The 22,406-nt window shown below is 43.5% G+C and overlaps 2 protein-coding genes across 2 annotated transcripts; both read left to right on the top strand.

The window, feature by feature from the left end:
* Positions 1–2,534: 2,534 nt before the first annotated feature.
* Positions 2,535–4,892, top strand: LOC140489075 (ferritin heavy chain, oocyte isoform-like). The gene is made up of 4 exons (XM_072588313.1): positions 2,535–2,636; positions 3,939–4,085; positions 4,266–4,391; positions 4,746–4,892. The coding sequence occupies exons 1-4, from the start codon at positions 2,535–2,537 to the stop codon at positions 4,890–4,892; spliced, it is 522 nt and encodes a 173-aa protein (XP_072444414.1).
* A 12,625-nt stretch (positions 4,893–17,517) lies between these two features.
* On the top strand, positions 17,518–20,150 carry LOC140489074 (ferritin heavy chain, oocyte isoform-like). The gene is made up of 4 exons (XM_072588312.1): positions 17,518–17,619; positions 19,204–19,350; positions 19,508–19,633; positions 20,004–20,150. Exons 1-4 carry the CDS (start codon positions 17,518–17,520, stop codon positions 20,148–20,150), a joined length of 522 nt encoding a protein of 173 aa, XP_072444413.1.
* Positions 20,151–22,406: the final 2,256 nt, after the last annotated feature.

Here is a 22,406-nt window from a genome sequence, read left to right as displayed (position 1 = left end):
CAATATACTGTTGGTTGCACAATTGCTGCACACATTCTGAAAGACAGTCTGTCCCTTTCAGTTAGGAATCAGTGTATGAATGCTGTTATTGGGGCTGGTTCGGGAATCCTGAAGAGTTTCTTTGGTTGACTGGAGTCCAACTCTGCTTCATGTTGGCAAAGTACTGGTTCTGAAAGGGTTAAAGTTGGGCTGCAAATAGCCCTACCCAATGTGATGATTTCAGAAGGACTTGGGTCAGTAAAGCAGAAAATCTGAAGATCAGGAATGATCTGAAATGAGTAAGACTGGACAGAAGAGTATTGGGAATTGGTTCAGGTATGGGAGACTGGGAGTAGGTTATGTACTCCAATGGGAAGGAGGGGGCGAGTTATCTCTTTCCTCCAGGAATCTCAGCCTTTCATTGTATTTCTAAATGACATCCGCAAAGAAATAGAGATACATATACATGTTTCCTGATGAGGTGAGCTAGTAAACATCGTTAACAGGATTGTCATGATTCAGAAGAAGGCCATTCAGCCCATCACATCTGCACCAGTTCTCTGAGCACCTTACCTTTGTGTTTATCTCCTGCCCTTTCCCTGGAACCTGGCCTGTTGTTCCTGTTTAATTGCCCAGTGTCCTCTTGAACACTTCTGTTCAACCTGCCTCTGCCACACAGAAGCAGCAGGGACTAATAAAGCGAGTGAATAATATTGCTCAATAGAAGTTAATCTGAGGAAGAGTACTTTAGACCAAGACGGAGAAATCAGAATGGGTTTTGAAATGGAGGAGCGAGGAGAGAAACAAGCACAGACAGAGTTGGGGAACTGTGGGCAGAAATTTAAAATTTGCAGGGTGAAGGAGATGATTTGAAATTGCTAATTGCATTTTTGTTTTCATTGCAAGGCAGTGGAGCTGTGATGTAAATCATTGAATCCCTATATCATAGAAGCAGGCCATTCAGCCCATCGTGTCCACACCAATCTTCTGAAGAGCATCCCACTCAGACCAATCCCATCCTTATAACTCCATATTTCCCATGGCTAACCCACCTAGTCTGCACATCCTTGGACACTCCATCTAACCTGCACAACTTTGGACTGTGGGAGGAAACCAGAGCACCTGAAGGGGCTGTCGCTGGGAAGACAATCCCTGCTCTCCAGCCCTCACTGCCCTGAAACTAAAAGGTTTCTGACCATCTCAGAGGCAAGTCAAGAATGAACAACATTGCTGTGGGTCTGTAGTCACAGATAGGCCAGAGCAGATTTCTTTCCCTAAAGGATACCACTGAACCAGATGGATTCCTGTAAAAATCAAAGATAATTATTTTAATGTTCATTCATGGAACAAAGGTGTCAGTGGTTAAGTCAGCATTTATTGCCCATCCTGAACTGTCCAGAGGACAACTAAGAGTTAACCAGGTTGCTATGGGTCTGGAGTTACATGTAAGACCAGACCAGGTCAGATCACAGTTTCCCTCCATTGAATCAGATGGGTTTTTCCTGACAATGGCTTCATGGTCATCATTAAACTCTTAATTCCAGATTTTTATTGAATTCAAATTCCAACCAGGGTCCCCAGAACATTTCCTGGCTCTCTGGTATAATAGTCCATCAATAATACCACTAGGCCATTGCCTCCCCACCACGATCACCATCACTGAGACTTGCTTTGTATTCCAAATTAATTAGTTGAATTCTACCCAGCTGCCATAGTGGGATTTGAACTCCTGTCCTCATGGTGTTAATCTGAGCCTCTCAGTGACTGACTCAGTGACAATACCATCATCTCCCTACTGTGTAGATTCACCAGAATGATACCAGGGCTGAAAGGCTGAAATTGTGAGGAAACTTTGCAAACAGTGGACTTGCATTCACTCGAATATCAAAGATTATACTCGAGGTTTGGAAAATAACAAATGGGTTTGAGGAGACAGATGAAGAGAAATTATTGCACCGTGACCAAGGTTCTGTAATTATCATGTGACCATTCAAAGCAGTTGCTCGGAATCATCTCTCCATGAAAAGGAATCAGAAATCTGGACTCTCTTTCCCAGAAACATTGGGAGCAAATAAACTGTTCAGATCTGAGATAGTTAGATGCTTGCTGGTTAATGGTGTGAAGGGAATGCAGAACCAATGTGGACAGTGGCAGGAAGCTACAGACCAGCCATGATATCATTAAATGGCAGCACAGGCTGACAGAGCCAAACATCCTCCTCCTGTTCCTCTGTTACAATCACTGAATGATCCAAATCTGCCTCCATTTCAAAGTTCTGATTGGGCCCAAGCATCTCACCTCACCCCGTTCCTGTCATCAGTTCCTGGATTCATGGAGATTCCTGATTGACTCTGGGTATCTCACCCCACCCTATGCCCTTCATTGGTTCCTGGATCCATGGGGATTCCTGATTGGCTGTCAGGGATTGTCAATCATCATTGGCGAATCATTGCCTGGTTGAGTGCAGGCTGTCCCAGGAGGATAAATACAAGAGCTAATGGGAGAGAGGCTCAGTTTTAGAGTTGTCTGGGTAACAGTGAGCAGGAGTAGTGAAGATGGCCTCCCAAGTGTGTCAGAACTACCACAAGGACTGTGAGGATGCTGTTAACAAACAGATCAACCTGGAGCTCTATTCCTCCTATGTTTATCTCTCCATGGTGAGGCTTGTGGGCTTGATGGTCCATTCCTTATTTTCCCCCACCACACCAAGGGCAACTAGGGATGGGAAATGATTTCTAGACCTGTTAATTCCTGTGTTCCATGTTTCATAGCTGATTCTTAAATTGTATATTGCATTAGTAAAGCATTTTAAGCTACTGAGTTGTCTTTTTAATGTTTCCTCCTTTTATATCTACTTTCTATCCACTGAAGTGATTACTGTTCAGTCTTATTGATTGACTGCTCTGTATTCTACAAATTAGTTTTATTCTCCAGTGTTTCATACTGGAACTAAATCCAAGGTTCCTTGCATCCCCTTGGAGGATGATGTCATGTGTAAACCTGCTTAATTTGTCAACTTTGGATAAAATTTAATTGGATGTCTGGCTAGTGAAATGTTAACTGAGCCTTTTACCTGTTTTCCAAGCAGGTATGATCATGTTGTGTTGGCCTTAATACATGCCTTAATTCCATGATGCAATAATGTGGAAATATTGTCAAAGGACTTCTCAAATGAAGAAGTTGGCCCTTTTGCCAACCAGTCCATGCTGATCATAATCCCAATCTCGACTAGGCCTACCTGCCTGCTCCTGGCTCATATCCCTCCAAACCTTTCCTATTCATATATCTATCTAAATGTTGGCGATATTGTAATTATGCCTGCATTTACCATTTCCTGAGGAAGTTCAGTTCATGTGAGTGACCCTCTGGGGAACACTTACCTTGTGGTGTTTTAAACTTTCTCTCTCTCCTTGTGCCCCCTTGTCTTGAAATTCAACTGATACTTGGGTTTTTTTGTGAAAGGATTTCTAATTACATTACTTCAGTTGAGTACGGAAATAAATTCTCCATTCCTGAAATGGAGGTTGGGATCGGAGGTGTCTGGTCAAAGGTATGACAATATTAGCTCCTATTCTAATGTGCTTGGTTCTGAGTTGATTATATTCCCTCCCAATAAGACCTTGGTAAGTGTAGGGAATAATGATCTGCTTTGATCACATGAATTGATGATAACAAGAGGCCCGATGGCCCCCTGCAAAATCACCTTCACTCCTTTTCAGTAAGACCATGCTCACTTGGTTTGCAACCTGCAGTCTGGGTTTTAATTCTTGACAACAGTATCTTTGCCTAACAATACCTACCTCCAATAGGTTGTTGGTTGAGTTGCAAGATCAATTCAAGCCTCATTTCAACCCATCAATACAGATGACCTTTATATTCTTAAACTATGTTCTTCTGAATTTTACCCAACCTACCTTGTCCAGACTATTCAGCCTGACACTTACTCCTTTCTCGCACAGTCCTCTTACTTTGACCGGGATGATGTTGCCCTGCGTCACTTTGCTGAGTTCTTCGAGGAGCAGTCCCATGAGGAATGGGAACACGCTGAGAAACTGATGGAATTCCAGAATAAACGTGGAGGCAGAGTCCTCCTGCAGGATGTCAAGGTTGGTCTATCATCCTACATTACAACAAACTATTCTGGACATGTATTTGAAGCATTTATCCCTGTGGGGTGATGCTAACAGGCACACTATTCCAAGTCAACCTATTCAAATTGTTCCATTTGTGTTTTGGCTCACATTTCACATTGAGTGAAATATCTGCCTTTTCCTTTCCTCTTCCAGAAGCCAGAGCAGGATGAGTGGGGCAATGGTCTGGAGGCAATGCAGAGAGCTCTGCAGATGGAGAAGGATGTGAACCAGAGTCTGCTGGATCTGCACAAACTCTCCTCTGGCCACATGGACCCTCATGTGAGTTCTTGACGGCTGTATTTTCAGTGGTGTTGAAGGTGATATTGGACCCTGCATCCATGTTGGTCTGTAGGCTTGTTTTACAGCTAATGCTGTTGCCTCAATTATCAATCTGATCCTGGTGGGATTTTGGTTCCTTTAGTATCAGGGAAATAAAGTGTGGGATTTTTCTCCGATTTAAATGGAAATAGCTTGGCACTTGCATGCAAGTCCCGTTGGTGCTGCCTTCTAGAGTAGTTCTAACTAAGAAGGCAGTTTTTAACCTTGTAAATAGCTATCTGTTCCAATCAATAACAAATTAATTCAATCTTGTCTGTCTGATCCAAATATTCAATATCACCCTCCTGCTTCCAGCTGTGTGACTTCCTGGAGAGGCACTACTTGGATGAGCAAGTGAAGATGATCAAGAAGCTGGGAGATCACATCACCAACCTGAAGAGACTGGGAGCCCCTGAGAATGGCCTGGGAGAGTACCTGTTTGACAGGCTCACCCTGAGCTGAGTGGGATTCTGGAATCACTGTTCTCTAATCCAATTCTGCTTCTCGTATTGAATATGGAAATAAAAAAATTTATTGAACTAGTCTGGTTAGTTTTCTGTACCTACATAGTCAAACTTCAATCTGAATAAATTGACTTCCTAACTGGCCTGACCCAATTGGTTGCCTCTATCAACAATTTGGATATGGGAGCTAACCTTGGCAAAGCTGAATTCTTTGGACCAGATGGACAGGGCTTAATCTCCCAAACATATTTAGGATGAGTAGGCAAACGTTTTTCTTGAGTGACTGGGAGTTGTCCCTTTTGGGTGGCTTTTTCTCTTTTTAATTAAATAAGCTGATTGTACCACCCAACCACAGTTGGCAGATACAATATGGACTTCATGATGCCCAAATAACAGCTTGTCTATACACCTAATATGTGCTTAAGGTCAATGGCACCTTTTTGATGTCCACTTCAATCACCTGTTTTTTTGACATGTCATGGCAATTGTTCAGGACCTCCACCTCAGCTAGATGCTCTACAATGTGCACTGGCCATTTCTGGCTTTTATTTTTTAAAAAAAACAGTAAATAACTCTGTTACAACTAACTCCCCTTTACTGAATGTGATGGCTACCTTCTGAAAGGTCCAACTGTAAAAATCAAAGCTCTGAGTGAAAGGATACCAGCTTCTGAACTGACCTTCCACTAGCATAGATGGCTGCAAATGGTTTTATTTTCCCCACCCCTATTGGGTGAGCTCAGTTAGGACATGGAGTAAGAGGTCTTTCCCATTCTGTAAGCTTTCCTAAGGGGCTGCTTGTCTTTGCTATAAATTATTACGATCGAGCACTCCACTATTGAAGGAGCGTCGCTCTGAAAGCTGGTGTGCTTCCAATTAAACCTGTTAGACTATAACCTGGTGTTGTGATTTTTTAACTTTGTCTCAAGCCATATTCTTAATAAAGTGGCTGCTGTCAGTTAATTTATTCACATGTTGACTTTAAACTTCCAAGGGCAACTGATGGGAAAGATTAAAAATGAGATCGCAACTGGATTTTTCCACAACCTCACAGAATAGTGGATCTTGCTCAAATGTTCCTGCAGCATTTTCTGATGAAATCTCAAAATATCAAACTGGGGAAAAGGACACTGGCACTAAGTTTCTGCATTCATCAGGTTTCTCTCCTCATTCTGTGGAGGATTGACTTCAGACTCCTGACAGGATGCAAGGGGCATGATGTTGACAATCTCAAGACTCTCTCACAAAACGTCCCTGTTTTATGGGCTGGGGGGTGGGGGTGGGGGCAGGTGCTGTATTTATGTGAGCACTTTCATTGTATTGAGCAGGCCGATATTGGATGAAGAGCAATTCCATTCACCACGAGCTACACTTCTTCCATTTGAGGAGGAAATGCTTGTAATTAGCCAAAACACGCCCACATTCCATATATAACATCTTACCTTACAATATACTGTTGGTTGCACATTCACTGCACACATTCTGAAAGACAGTCTGTCCCTTTCAGTTAGGGATCAGTGTATGAATGCTGTTATTGGGGCTGGTTCGGGAATCCTGAAGAGTTTCTTTGGTTAACTGGAGTCTAACTCTGCTTGATGTTGACAAAGTACTGGTTCTGAAAGGGTTAAAGTTAGGCCGCAATAAGCCCCACCCAATGCAATGATTTCACTTGGACCTGAGTCAGTAAAGCAGATAATAGTAAGGTCAGAGATGATCCGAAATGGCTAAGGCTGGCAAGAAGATTATTGGGAATTGCTTCAGATATGGAAGACTGAGACTAGGTGGCGCATTCCAATGGACAGGAGGAGATTAATCATCACTCCCCCAGGAATTTGTCCAGGAATCTCAGCCTTTCATTGTATTTCTGAAATGACATCAATGAAAAAATAGAGTTATATATGTATGTTTCCTGATGAGGTGAACCAGTAAATATCATTGACAGAATTGTCATGATGCAGAAGAAGGCCATTCAACCCATCACATTTGCACCAGCTCTCTGAGCATTTTACCTTTGTGTTCATCTCCTGCCCTTTCTCTGGAACCTGGCCTGTTGTTCCTGTTTAATTGCACAGTGCCCACTTGAACACTTCTGTTTGACCTGCCTCTGCCACACAGAAGCAGCGGGCACTAACAAAGCGAGTGGACAATATCGATCAATAGAATTTAAACTGAGGAAGAGCACTTTAGACCAAGACAGAGAAACCAGAATGGGTTTGAAATGGTGGGCAGCTACGAGGGAAACAGGTGCAAAGAGACTTGGGGACCTGCGTGCAGAAATTATTAAAAACTTGCAGAGAGGAAAAGAGATAACTTTAAAATGCTTGAATGTAAATCATTGAATCCCTATATCATAGAAGCATTCAGCCCATCACATCCACACCAATCCTATGAAGAGCATCCCATTCTTGTAACCCCATATTTCCCATGGCTAACCCACCTAACTATCACATCTCTGGACAAGGCAGGCAATTTCCCACAGCTACTCCATCTAACGTGCCCATCTTTGGGCTGTGGGAGGAAACCCACATAGCCACATGAAATAGGTGCAAATTGCCCACACAGTCACCCAAGGCTGGAATCAAACCCAGGTCCCTGGCATTGTGAGGCAGCAGTGCTAACCACTGAGCTACAGCACAACCCATAAAGGTGTGCTGCAGTTGTAGAATGTGTAGGGTAGACCTCACCTGGAGAACTGTAATCAGTTCCAATACATCGACCTTGGAGCATGTTTTTTTCAATTTATTTCCTGGAAGAGGTTGTCACTGGGAAGACTCATCCCAGCTCTCCATCCCTCACTGCACTGAAACTAAAACATTTCTGACCATCCCAGAGGCGAGAGCTGGAAATGTGTTGCTGGAAAAGTGCAGCAGGTCAGGCAGCATCCAAGGAGCAGGAGAATCGACGTTTCGGGTACCATGGGGTAGCCACCTGCTTTTGGACCAGATGGATAAGGCTGCCATCAGGGCTTACTCTCCCAAAGATAAGTGGGCAACACATTTTCCTGAGTGAATAGGGGAGTTGTCCCTTTTGGGTGGCTGTCAGAGCCAATACCTACCTTTTTTTAAAAATAGGTCAACTGCAGACCCTGATGCGGTGGCATAGATGGCTGAATGTCTTTCTCCCATATTTGCTAAACCCACAGCTAGCATTTAGGACAGTAAAGAGGTCTTTCCCCTTATGACAGCTTTTCGAAGAGGCTGCTAGTCTCAAGCCATGTCCTTGACAAAGTGGCAGCTATCAGATAATTCAATCACATGTCACCTTCTTCAACATCCAAGGGGGGCTGATGGGAAAGCTTAAATGAGATTGCAGCCAGCTTTTTCACAAAACCCCTCAGAATAGCGGAGCTAGCTCAGATGCTCTCATCTCTTCTTGTAACATTACCAGGTATAATCTCATGAAATACCAAACTGGGGTAAAGGGTGCCAGCACTAAGTTTCTGTATTCATACATTTCTCTCCTCATTCTGAGGAGGATTTCCTTGAGACTCCTCCAGGATGGAAGGGGCATGATGGGTACAATCTCAAGACTGTCACAAAACATTCCTGTTTTATGGGTGGGGATTGATGCTGTATTTAAGTAAGCACTTTGTCTTTGAGCAGGCTGATATTGGAGAATGAGCAATTATACTCAACATTGCTAGATGGCTTACATTTGTGGAGGAAATACTTGTAATTAGCCAAAACTCCCACATTCCAAATATAACATCTTACCTTACAATATACTGTTGGTTGCACAGTCACTGCAGACATGCTGAAAGACAGTTAGTTCTTTTCAGTATAGATCAGTGTATTAATGCTGGTATTGGGGCTGGTTTTGTATTCCTAAAGAGTTTTAGTTGACTGGAGTCTAACTCTGCTTCATGTTGACAAGGTACTGTTTCTAAAAGGGTTAAGGTTGGGCTGCAATAAGCCCCACCCAGAAGGACTTGAGTCAGTAAAGCAGAAAATCTGAAGATCAGGAATGATCTGAAATGGGTAAGACTGGACAGAAGGGGATTGGGAATTGGTTCAGGTATGGGAGACTGGGAGTAGGTTATGTACTCCGATGGGAAGGAGGGGGCTAGTTATCTCTTTCCTCCAGGAATGTCAGCCTTTCATTGTATTTCTAAAATGACATCCGCAAAGAAATAGAGATACATATCCATGTTTCCTGATGAGATGAGTAAATATCGTTGACAGGATTGTCCTGAATCAGAAGAAGGACATTCTGCCCATCACATCTGCACCAGCTGAGTATTTTACCTTTGTATTTATCTCCTGCCCTTTCCCTGGAACCTGGCCTGTTGTTCCTGTTTAATTGCCCAGTGCCCTCTTGAACACTTCTGTTCAACCTGCCTCTCTCTGCCACACAGAAGCAGCGGGGACTAATAAAACGAGTGAATAATATTGCTTAATAGAAGTTAATCTGAGGAAGAGTACTTTAGACCAAGACGGAGAAATCAGAATGGTTTTGAAATGGAGGAGCGAGGAGAGAAACAGGCACAGAGAGTGTCGGGGACCTGTGTGCAGAAATTTAAAACTTGCGGAGTGAAACACATGCTTATAAAATGCTAATTGCATTTTTGTCTTCATCACAAGGCAGTGGAGCTGGGATGTAAACCATTGAATCTCTATATCATAGAAGCAGGCCATTCAGCCCATCGTGTCCACACCAATCCTCTAAAGAGCATCCCACTCAGACCAATCCCATCCTTATAACTCCATATTTCCCATGGCTAACCCACCTAGTCTGCACATCCTTGGACACTCCACCAAACCTGCACTACTTTGGACTGTGGGAAGAAACCAGAGCACCTGAAGGGGCTGTCGCAGGGAAGACAATCCCTGCTCTCCAGCCCTCACTGCCCTGAAACTAAGAGGTTTCTGACCATCTCAGAGGCAAGTCAAGAATGAACAACATTGCTGTGGGTCTGGGGTCACAGATAGGCCAGAGCAGATTTATTTCCCTAAAGGATACCACTGAACCAGATGGATTCTTGTAAAAATCAAAGATAATTATTTTAACATTCATTCATGGAATAAAGGTGTCAGTGGTTAAGTCAGCATTTATTGCCCATCCTGAACTCCCCAGAGGGCAATTAAGAGTTAACTATGTTGCTGTGGGTCTGGAGTCACATGTAAGACCAGACCAGGTCAGATCACAGTTTCCCTCCAATAAGTCAGATGGGTTTTTCCTGACAATGGCTTCATGGCCATCATTAAACTCTTAATTCCAGATTTTTATTGAATTCAAATTCCAACAAGGGTTTCCAGAACATTTCCTGGCTCTCTGGTATAATAGTCCAGCAGTAATACCACTAGGCCATTGCCTCCCCACCACGATCACCATCACTGAGACTTGCTTTGTATTCCAAATTAATTAGTTGAATTCTACCCAGCTGCCATGGTGGGATTTGAACTCATGTCTTCATGGTGTTAATCTGAGCCTCTCAGTGACTGGCTCAGTGACAATACCATCATCTCCCTACAGTGTAGATTCACCAGAATGATACCAGAGCTGAAAGGCTTAAATTGTGAGGACACTTTGCAAACAGTGGACTTGAGTATCGAAGATTAACGGGTCACTATACTTGAGGTTTGGAAAGTACCGAATGGGTATGAGTCTGATGAAGAGGAATTATTGCACCGTGACCAAGGAGTAGAATGCTGTAATTATCATGTGACCATTCAGAGCAGTTGCTCGGAATCATCTCCTCATAAAAAGGAATCAGAAATCTGGACTCTCTTTCCCAAAAATATTGGGAGCAAATAAACTGTTCAGATCTGAGAGAGTTAGATGCTTGCTGGTTAATGGTGTGAAGGAAATGTAGGACCAATGTGGACAGTGCTTAAAAATATGTTGCTGGAAAAGCGCAGCAGGTCAGGCAGCATCAAAGGAGAAGGAGAATCTACATTTCGGGCATAAGCCCTTCAGGAAATCCTGAAAAAGGGCTTATGCCCGAAACATCGATTCTCCTGCTCCTTTGATGCTGCCTGACCTGCTGAGCTTTTCCAGCAACACATTTTTAAGCTCTGATCCCCTGCATCTGCAGTCCTCACTTTCTCCCAATGTGGACAGTGGCAGGAAGCTTCAGACCAGCCATGATATCATTAAATGGCAGCACAGACTGACAGAGCTGAACATCTTCCACCTGTTCTTCAGTTACAATCACTGAATGCCTCCATTTCAAAGCTCTGATTGGCCCCAGGTATCTTACTTCACTCTGTTCCAGTCATCAGTTCCTGGATTCATGGGGATTCCTGATTGGCTGTCAGGGATTGTCAATCATCATTGGTGAATCATTCCCTGGTTGAGTGCAGGCTGTCCCAGGAGGATAAATGCAAGGGCTAATGGGAGAGAGGCTCGGTTTTAGAGTTGTCTTGGTGAAAGGGTGTGAGAATAATGAAGATGGCCTCCCCAGTGTGTCAGAACTACCACAAGGACTGTGAGGCTGATGTTAACAAACAGATCAACCTGGAGCTCTATTCCTCCTCTGTTCACCTCTCCATGGTGAGGCTTGTGGGCTTGATGGTCTATTCCTTCTTCCCCACCACACCATGGGCAACTAGGGATGGGCAATAGTTTCTATTCCTGCCAATGATGCCTGTGTCCTGTATGTTTCATAATTGACTTTTTTCTTGAGCCACTGAGTTGTGTTTTGAATGTTTCCTCCTTCTAACTACCTTCTATCCACTGAAGGGATTACTGCTAACTTTTATTGACTGATTGCCTTGTTAACTGACTGCTCTGTGCTGTATTCTATAAACTGTTTTATTCTGAAGTGTGTCATACTGAAATTAATTCCAAGGTTTCTTGCATCCTCTTGGATGATGTCATGTATAAACCTGCTTAATTTGTCACTTTTGACTAAAACTTAATTGGATGACTAACTTGTGAAACATCAACTATTTGAGCCCTCTTCTGCCTGTTTTCTAAATAAGTATGATCATGTTCTGTTGGCCTTTAATACTGGCTTCTTCCATGAAGCAATAATGTGAAAATATTGCCTAAGGGCTTCTCTCAAAGTGTAGAAATGGACCATTTTGCCAACCAGTCCGTGCTGAACATAATCCCAAACTAGACTAGTCCCACTTGCCTGCTCCTGGCCCATATCCCTCCAAATCTTTCCTATCCCTGCATCTATCCAAATGTCTACAATTGTACCTGCATTACCACTTCCTGAGGAAGTTCATTCCACATGTGAGCTAACCTCTGGGGAAAATTTGCCTCATGTGTTTTTTAAACTTCTCTTCAGGTGCCTACTTGTCTCAATTCAACTGATACTTAAGGGCTACTTGGGGGTTTTGGTGAAAGGATTTCTAAATACGTGACTTCAGTTGAGGACTGAAATCTTGGGTTTTGTGAAATGGAGGTTGGGATTGAGGAATTAATTAGGAGAAAGTGAGGACTGCAGATACTGGGGATCAGAGCTTAAAAATGTGTTGCTGGAAAAGCACTGCAGGTCAGGCAGCATAAAAGGAGAAAGAGAATCGACGTTTCGGGCATAAGCCCTTCAGGAATGAGGAGGGACTTGGGGGAGGGGTGTTGGGAATGCAATAGGTGGAAGGAGGTTAAGGTGAGGGTGATAGGCCGGAGAGGGGTTGGGGGCAGAGAGGTCGGGAAGAAGATTGCAGGTCAAGAAGGCGGTGCTGAGTCTGAGGGTTGGGACTGAGAAAAGGTTGGGGGGGGGGGGGAAATCAGAAAGCTGGAGAAATCTGCATTCATCCCTTGTGGTTGGAGGGTTCCTATTGAGGAAGTAATGGCTATTGAGGTGCCTGGTCTAAGTTACAACCGGTTAGCTCCCACTCTGTGCTTGGTTCTGAGGGGTTGATTAGATCAGGTTCCCTACTGTGTGGAAACAGGCCCTTCGGCCCAACAAGTCCACACTGACCCTCCAAAGAGTAACCCACCCAGACCATTTCCCTCTGGCAATTTAGCGTAGCCAATTCACCTGACCTGCACATCAACTCCACACACAGTTGCCCGAGGCTGGAAGTAAACCTGGGACCCTGGTGCTGTGAGGCAGCAGTGCTAACCACTGAGCCACCATGATCACTTCCCCCACAAAGACTTTGGGAAGTGTAGGGCTAAATGATCTGCTTTGGTCACAAATTGACAACGGCAAGAGGCCATGTGACCCCCTGCACACATGCTCAAATCTTTCAGTAAGATCATGCTCATTTGGTTTGCATTCTGCAGTCTGTTTTTAATTCTAGATAACTATGCCTCTGCCTGATGCCTACACAAATAGGTAAGAGGTTAATATTCGAGATCATATCAAGTCTCTCCTCTCAACCCATCAATGCAGATGATCTTTATATTCTAAACTATGCTCTCTAGTTCTGAACTCCACTCCACCCCACCCCAATACATTCCGACCTTGTCCAGACCATTCAGCATTTGTATGCAGGTTGTTTTGCTCTAATGTCTTTGATAAATCATGGACACTGTTTCTAAAGCATGAACTCTTAACATGTGCTGGCTGCAGCACAACTACTTTAAGCACTGTTTCTGAAGTGATTGTTTCTATAACGTGGCATCACTTAAGAATGCAGCCATCTCGTTATGAAGAACTGCCTGTACTCATTCTTGTCTAAGCTGAAAATCAGCTACACAGTCTTACTGACGTTCTCAATGGGTGAGATCTGGAGCTTTCCTGACTCCACCCTTTTTCTCTCCCACAATCCTCTTATTTTGACCAGGATGATGTTGCCCTGCGTCACTTTGCTGAGTTCAAGGAGCAGTCCCATGAGGAACGGGAACACTCTGAGAAACTGATGGGAATTCCAGAATAAACGTGGAGGCAGAGTCCTCCTGCAGGATGTCAAGGTTGGTCTATCATCCTACATTACAACTAACAGTACAAGATAAGCATTTGAAGCACTCATTCCCATGGGAGTAATGCTATATGGCACAATATTCTTAGTTACCTTTTCATCTTCATCTTATTCCATTGTGTTTTGGTTCATGTTTTACATTGAATGAAATATCTGCCTCTTCATTTACTCCAGAAGCCAGAGCAGGATGAGTGGGGCAATGGTCTGGAGGCAATGCAGAGAGCTCTGCAGATGGAGAAGGATGTGAACCAGAGTCTGCTGGATCTGCACAAACTCTCCTCTGGCCACATGGACCCTCATGTGAGTTCTTGATGGCTGAATTTTCAGTGGTGTTGAAGGTGATATTGGAATCTGCCCTGCACTCCATCTTGGCCTAGGGCTGTGTCTGCTTGTTTTACAGCAAATGTTGTTGCTTCAGTTATCCACCTGATCCTGGTGGGTTTTTGGTTTGTTCAGTATCTGGGGTATAAATAATTTACATTTGTACCCAAATGTCAATTATTTGGCACTAGCATGCAAGTCCAGTTGGTGCTGCCTTCTAGAGTAGTTGTAGCTGAGCAGGCAGTTTTTAACCTGTTCTTGTAAATAACCAGCTGTCCCACCAATCAATAACAAATTTAATTCCATCTTGTCTGTCTGATCCAAATACTCAATATCTCTCTTCCTTCCAGCTGTGTGACTTTCTGGAGAGGCACTACTTGGATGAGCAAGTGAAGATGATCAAGAAGCTGGGAGATCACATCACCAACCTGAAGAGACTGGGAGCCCCTGAGAATGGCCTGGGAGAGTACCTGTTTGACAGGCTCACCCTGAGCTAAGTGGGATTCTGGAATCACTTGTTCTCTAATCCAGTTCTGCTTCTCTTGTTTTGAATATAGAAATAAAAGATTTATTTAACTAGTCTAGTTTGCTTTCTGTAATTGTATAGTCAAAACTCAAATCTGAGTAAACTGGCCTGACGCAACAATACCCAACCAAGGATTGGTTGTCTATCAACAATTTAGATATGGGAGCAAACCTTGGCAAAGCTGAAATCTTTTGGACCAGATGGACAGGGCTTAATCTCCCAAAGATATTTAGGATGAGTGGGCAAACATTTTCCTGAGTGACTAGGGGAGTTGTCCCTTTTTGGGTGGCTGTACTTTTTAATAAAAAAACAAGCTGACTGCTGACTGTGGTTGGATAGTATAGATACATTATGGACTTTCTGATGCTCAAATAACACCGCTTGTCTATAGACCTAATACATGTGCTTAAGGTCAATGGCACCTTTCTGGTGTCCATGTCATCAATCACTTGTTTTTGACATGTCATGGCAATTGTTCAGGGACATCACATCAGCTAGATGCTCTACAATCTGTGTACTGGCTTTTTCAATTACAGTAAGTAACTCTTGTTGCAACTAGCTCCTCTTTATTGAATGTAATAGCTACCCATGAAAAGGTCCGGCTGTAAAAATCCAAGCTTTGAGTGAAAGGATACAAGCTCCTGAACTGACCTTCCAAAAGCATTGATAGCTGAGAATGTGTTTTTTTTTTCACCCCATTGGGTGAACCCACAGCAAGGGCATAGAGTAAGAGGTCTTCCCATTATGATCTTTGTGTTTATCTCCTGCCACTTCCCTGAATCTTGGCCTGTTGTTTTACTGTTTAATTGTCTAGTGCCCTTTCTGTTGAACATGCCTCCGCATGACACAAGCTGCGGGCACTAATAAAGGGAATCAATATTGATCAATAGAATCTAGTCTGAGGAAGAGTACTTTAGACCAAGATGGAGAAATCAGAATGGTTTTGGAATGGTGAAGAGCTATGAGGGATACAGGTGCAGAGAAAATTGGGGATCTGAATGCAGAAATTATTAAAAACTTAAAGAGATGATTTTAAAATGCTAATTGCATTTTAGCCTTCATCATAAGGCAGTGGACCTTGAATGATAGATCATTGAATCCCTACAGCATAGAAGTAGGTCATTCAGCCCATCACATCCACACCAATCCTATGAAAAGCATTCCATCCTTGTAACCCCATAATTCCCATGGCTAACCCACTTACCTATCACATCCCTGGACAAGGCAGGCAATTCCCCACAGCCACTCCATCTAACATGCCCATCTTTGGACTGTGGGATGAAAGCAGAGCACCTGGAGGAACCCACACAGCCACATGAAATATGTGTGAACTCCACATACAGTCACCCAAGACTGGAATCAAACCCAGGTCCCTGGCATTATCAGGCAGCAGTGCTAACCACTGCTACAGCACCACCCATAAAGGTATACTGCAGTTGTAGGATGTGTAGGGTAGACCTCATCTGGAGAACTGTAATCAGTTCCTATACATTGACCTTGGAGCATGATGTTTTCAATTTATTTCCTGGAAGAGGCTGTCACTGGGAAGACTCATCCCAGCTCTCCATCCCTCACTGCCCTGAAACTAAAACGTTTCTGACCATCTCAGAGGCAAGTCAAGAATGAACAACATTGCTGTGGGTCTGGGGTCACAAATAGGCCAGAGCAGATTATTTTCTCGAAAGATTATCACTGAAGCAGATGGATTTCTGTGAAAAGTCAACAATAGTTTTTTTTTAACTTCATTCATGGGATAAGGGTGTCACTGGCTAAGTCAGCATTTATTGCCCACCCTGAACTCCCCAGAGGGCAATTAAGAGTTAACTATGTTGCTGTGGGTCTGGAGTCACATGTAAGACCAAACCAGGTCTGGATCACAGTTACTCTCCAGTGAGTCAGATAGACTTTTCCTGAAAAAGGCTTCATGGTCATCATTAAACTCCTAATTCCAGATTTTTATTGAATTCAAATTCCAACCTGGATCCCCAGAACATTTCCTGGCTCACTGGTATAATAGTCCATCAATAATACCACTAGTACATTGCCTCCCCACCACGAACACCATCACTGAGACTTGCTTTGTATTCCAAATTAATTAGTTGAATTCTACCCAGCTGCCATGGTGGGGTTTGAACTCATGTCCTCACGGTGTTAATCTGAGCCTCTCAGTGACAATACCATCATCTCCCTACAGTGTAGATTCACCAGAATGATACCAGAGCTGAAAGGCTTAAATTGTGAGGACACTTTGCAAACAGTGGACTTGAGTATCGAAGATTAACAGGTGACTACACTCGAGGTTTGGAATGTACCGAATGGGTTTAAGGAGTCAGATGGAGAGGAATTAGTGCACCGTGACCAAGGAGTAGAATGCTATAGTTGTCATGTGACCATTCAGAGCAGTTGCTCAGAATCAACTCTCCATGAAAAGGAATCAGAAATCTGGACTCTCTTTCCCAGAAACATTGGGGGCAAATAAACTGTTCAGATCTGAGAGAGTTAGATGCTTGCTGGTTAATGGTGTGAAGGGAATGCAGGACCAATGTGGACAATGGCAGGAAACAACAGACCAGCCATGATATCATTAAATGGCAGCACAGGCTGACAGGGCCAAACATCCTCCTCCTGTTCCTCTGTTACAATCACTGAATGATCCAGATCTGCCTCCATTTCAAAGCTCTGATTGGCTCTAGGTATCTCACCTCACCCTATGCCCTTCATCAGTTCCTGGATTCATGGCAATTCCTGATTGGCTCTGGGTATCTCACCCCACCCTATGTCCTTCATTGGTTCCTGGATCCATGGAGGTTCCTGATTGGCTGTCAAGTACTGTCAGTGATCATTGGGAATCATCCCTTGGTTGAGTGCAGGCTGTCCCAGGAGGATAAATATAAGAGGTAATGGGAGAGTGGCTTAGTTCTAGAGTTGTCTGGGTGATAGTGAGTGGGATTAGTGAAGATGGCCTCCCAAGTGTGTCAGAACTACCACAAGGACTGTGAGGATGCTGTTAACAAGCAGATCAACCTGGAGCTCTATTCCTCTTATGTTTACCTCTCCATGGTGAGGCTTGTGGGCGTGATGGTCCATTCCTTCTTTATTCCCCATCCCCACCCCCATACCACCAAGAGCCATGAGGGATGGGTGATAATTTTGAGATCTGTTAATAATGCCTGTGTTCTATGTTTCATAGCTGATTCTTAAATTGCATATTGTATTGGTAGAATATTTTAAGCCACTGAGTTGTCATTTGAATGTTTCCTCCTTGTATCTACTTTTCTATCCACTGAAGTGATTGTTGCTAACTTTTATTGGTTGCCTTGGTAATTGACTGCTGTGTTCAACAAACTGGTTTTATTCTCTCGTGGTTCATACTAGAACTAAATCTAAGGTTTGTTGCCTCCTCTTGGAGGATGATGTCATGTGTAAACCTGTTTAAACTTTCAACTTTAACTAAAACATAATTGTATGACTTTCTAGTGCAATGTTAATTGAGTCCTCTTCTGCCTGTTTTTCTCAATGAGTATGATCATGTTCTGTTGGCCTTAATACAAGGTTCTTCCATGAAGCAATATTGTGAAAATATTATCAAAAGGCATCTCTCAAAATGTAGAAATCGGCCCTTTGCCAACCAGTCCATGCTGAACATAGTCCCAATCTAGACTAGGCCTACCTGCCTGCTCCTGACCCATATCCCTCCCAACCATTCTTATTCATGTATCTATCTAAATGTCTGCAATATGGTAACTGTAACTGCATTTACCACTTCCTGAGAAGGTTCATTCCACCTGTGAGCTACCCTCTGGGGAAAACTTGCCTCATTTGTTTTTTTTTTACAACTGTTCCTCTTTCATGTGCCCCCTTGTCTTGAAATTCAACTGATACTAGATGGCAACTTGGGGGTTTTGCTGCAAAGATTTGATTACATCAGTGAGTACTAAAGTCTGGGCTTCCTGAAATGGAGGCTGGGATCTGAGGTGTCTGGTCAAACTTACAACAAGATTAACTCCTACTCCAATATATTTGGTTGTGATTATATTCCCTTCCCAATAAAGTGTAGGGATGAATGATCAACTTTCATCACATGAATTGATGACAACAAGAGGCCCATGGCCCCCTGCAAGTACACTCAATTGTTTCAGCATCCTGCAGTCTGTTTTTTAATTCTTGACCAGTGTCTTTGCCTAACAATGCCTATCTCTAATACGTTGGTTGAGTTGCAAGATCAACTCCAGCCTCTCCTCTTAACCCATCAATACAGATGACCTTTTATATTCTTAAACTTTGCTCTCTAGCTTTGACCTCTACCCCACCCCAATACATTCCTATCTTGTCCAGACCATTCAGCATATGTATGCAGGTTGTTTTACTATGTGTTTCCCTACTGTGATGGACAAATAAGGGACACTCATTCTAAAGCATGACCTCTTAATGTGGCTGTAGCACAACTACTTTGCCAATACTTTAAGCACTGTTTCCAGAGTGACGTTTATCACATGGGGTTGCACAAGAATGCAGCCATTGCATTATAGAAGAACTGCCTGGACTCCTCCTTGTCTAGGCTGAAAACAAGCCACACAGGGTCTTGGTGAGGTTCTCAATTGGTGAGATCTGGAGCTTCCCTGACACTACCCTTTTCTCCCCCAGTCCTCCTACTTTGACCGGGATGATGTTGCCCTGCGTCACTTTGCTGAGTTCTTCAAGGAGCAGTCCCATGAGGAACGGGAACACGCTGAGAAACTGATGGAATTCCAGAATAAACGTGGAGGCCGCGTTCTCCTGCAGGATGTCAAGGTTGGTCTATCATCCTACATTACAACTAATAATACTAGACATTTGAAGCATTCATTCCCATGGTGTAATGCTCTATGGTTAACTTTTTCATGTTGTTCTATTGTGTTTTGGCTCATGTTTTTCACTGAAATATCTGCCTCTTCCTTTCCTCTTCCAGAAGCCAGAGCAGGATGTGTGGGGCAATGGTCTGGAGGCAATGCAGAGATCTCTGCAGATGGAGAAGGATGTGAACCAGAGTCTGCTGGATCTGCACAAACTCTCCTCTGGCCACACTGACCCTCATGTGAGTTCTTGATGGCTGAATTTTCAGTGGTGTTGAAGGTGATATTGGAATCTGCCCTGCACTCCATGTTGGTCTAGGGCTGTGTCGGCTTGTTTTACAGCAAATGTTGTTGCTTCAGTTATCAATCTTGGGGGGGCGGGGTTGGTTTGTTGGTGTCTGGGGTATAAACAATCATGGAATTGGTTCTCAGTTAAATGGAATGAGCTTAGCAATTGCATGCAAGTTCAGTTGGTGCTGCCTTCTGGAGTAGTTGTAGCTGAGAAGGCAGTTCTTAACCTGTTGTAAATAGCCACCTGTTCCACCAATCAATAACAAATTAATTCCATAATGTCTGTCTGATCCAAATACTCAATATCTCTCTTCCTTCCAGCTGTGTGACTTCCTGGAGAGGCACTACTTGGATGAGCAAGTGAAGATGATCAAGAAGCTGGGAGATCACATCACCAACCTGAAGAGACTGGGAGCCCCTGAGAATGGTCTGGGAGAGTACCTGTTTGACAGGCTCACCCTGAGCTGAGTGGGTTTCTGGAATCCCTGTTCTCTAATCCAGTTCTGCTTCTCTTGTATTGAATATGGAAATAAAAGATTTATTATTGAACTGGTCTGTTTTCTTCAACTGTCAAGTTGAAACCTACATCTGAATAAATCCATTGCTCCTCATATCCAATGGTATAGCCACATGCTTTTAGACCAGATGGATAGGGCTGCCAACAGGGCTTAATCTCCAAAGATATTTAGTGTAGGGGAACGTGTTGCCCACTCACATGAGTGAATAAGGGAGTTGTCCCTTTTCTGTGGCTGTCAGAGCCATCCCTACCATTCTATTTTAAATCGGTCATCTGCAGACCCTGGTGGGGTGGCATAGATAGCTAAGTGTTTTTCTCCCATATTTGCTAAACCCACAGCTAGCATTTAGGACAGTAAACAGGTCTTTCCCCTTATGACCGCTTTTCGAAGAGGTTGCTAGTCTCAAGCCATGTTCTTGACAAAGTGGCAGCTGTCAGATAATTCAATCACATATCACCACCTTCAACATCCAAGGGGGGGACTGATGGGAAAGCTTAAATGAGATTGCAACCAGATTTTTCCCAAAACCCATCAGACTAGTGGAGCTAGCTCAGATGCTCTAATCTCTTGTAGCATTATCAGGTTAAAATCTCATGAAATACCAAACTGGGCTAAAGGGTGCCAGCACTAAGTTTCTGTATTCATATATTTCTCTCCTCATTCTGTGGAGGATTTCCTTCAGACTCCTCCAGCATGGAAGGGGCATGATGGGTACAATGTCAAGTCTGTCACAAAACATCAGGTTTTATGGGTGGGAATTGGGTGCTGTATTTAAGTAAGCACTTTCATTGTCTTTGAGCAGTCTGATATTGGATAAAAAGCAATTATAGTCAACATTGCGAGATGTCTTACATTTGTGGAGGAAATGCATGTAATTAGCCAAAACACCCACATTCCATATATAACGTCTTACCTTACAATATACTGTTGGTTGCACAGTCACTGCACACATTCTGAAAGACAGTCCGTCCCTTTCAGTTAGGGATCAGTGTATGAATGCTGTTATTGGGGCTGGTTCGGGAATCCTGAAGAGTTTCTTTGGTTGACTGGAGTCCAACTCTGCTTCATGTTGGCAAGGTACTGGTCCTGAAAGGGTTAAAGTTGGGCTGCAATAAGCCCCACCAATGTGATGATTTCAGAAGGACTTGAGTCAGTAAAGTAGAAAATCTGAAGATCAGGAATGATCTGAAATGGGTAAGACTGGACAGAAGATTATTGGGAATTGGTTCAGGTATGGGAGACTGGGAGTAGGTTATGTACTCCGATGGGAAGGAGGGGGCTAGTTATCTCTTTCCTCCAGGAATGTCAGCCTTTCATTGTATTTCTAAATGACATCCGCAAAGAAATAGAGATACATATCCATGATTCCTGATGAGATGAGTAAATATCGTTGACAGGATTGTCCTGAATCAGAAGAAGGACATTCTGCCCATCACAGCTGGGCCAGCTGAGTATTTTACCTTTGTGTTTATCTCCTGCCCTTTCCCTGGAACCTGGCCTGTTGTTCCTGTTTAATTGCCCAGTGTCCTCTTGAACACTTCTGTTCAACCTGCCTCTCTCTGCCACACAGAAGCAGCGGGGACTAATCAAGTGAGTGAATAATATTGCTCAATAGAAGTTAATCTGAGGAAGAGTACTTTAGACCAAGACAGAGAAATCAGAATGGGTTTTGAAATGAAGGAATAAGGAGAGAAACAAGCACAGACAGAGTTGGGGAACTGCAGGCAGAAATTTAAAATTTGCAGAGTGAAGGAGATGATTTGAAATTGCTAATTGCATTTTTGTTTTCATTACAAGGCAGTGGAGCTGTGATGTAAATCATTGAATCCCGATATCATAGAAGCAGGCCATTCAGCCCATCAGGGCCACTTCAATCTTCTGAAGAGCATCCCACTCAGACCAATCCCATCCTTATAACTCCATATTTCCCATGGCTAACCCACCTAGTCTGCACATCCTTGGACACTCCATCTAACCTGCACAACTTTGGACAGTGGGAGGAAACCAGAGCACCTGAAGGGGCTGTCGCAGGGAAGACAATCCCTGCTCTCCAGCCCTCACTGCCCTGAAACTAAAAGGTTTCTGACCATCTCAGAGGCAAGTCAAGAATGAACAACATTGCTGTGGGTCTGTAGTCACAGATAGGCCAGAGCAGATTTCTTTCCCTAAAGGATACCACTGAACCAGATGGATTCCTGTAAAAATC

This window comes from Chiloscyllium punctatum, chromosome 18 (assembly GCF_047496795.1).
Source record: "Chiloscyllium punctatum isolate Juve2018m chromosome 18, sChiPun1.3, whole genome shotgun sequence".
In the NCBI taxonomy this organism is placed as follows: Eukaryota; Metazoa; Chordata; class Chondrichthyes; order Orectolobiformes; family Hemiscylliidae; genus Chiloscyllium; species Chiloscyllium punctatum.
This window is presented reverse-complemented; position numbering and strand designations above follow the sequence as displayed.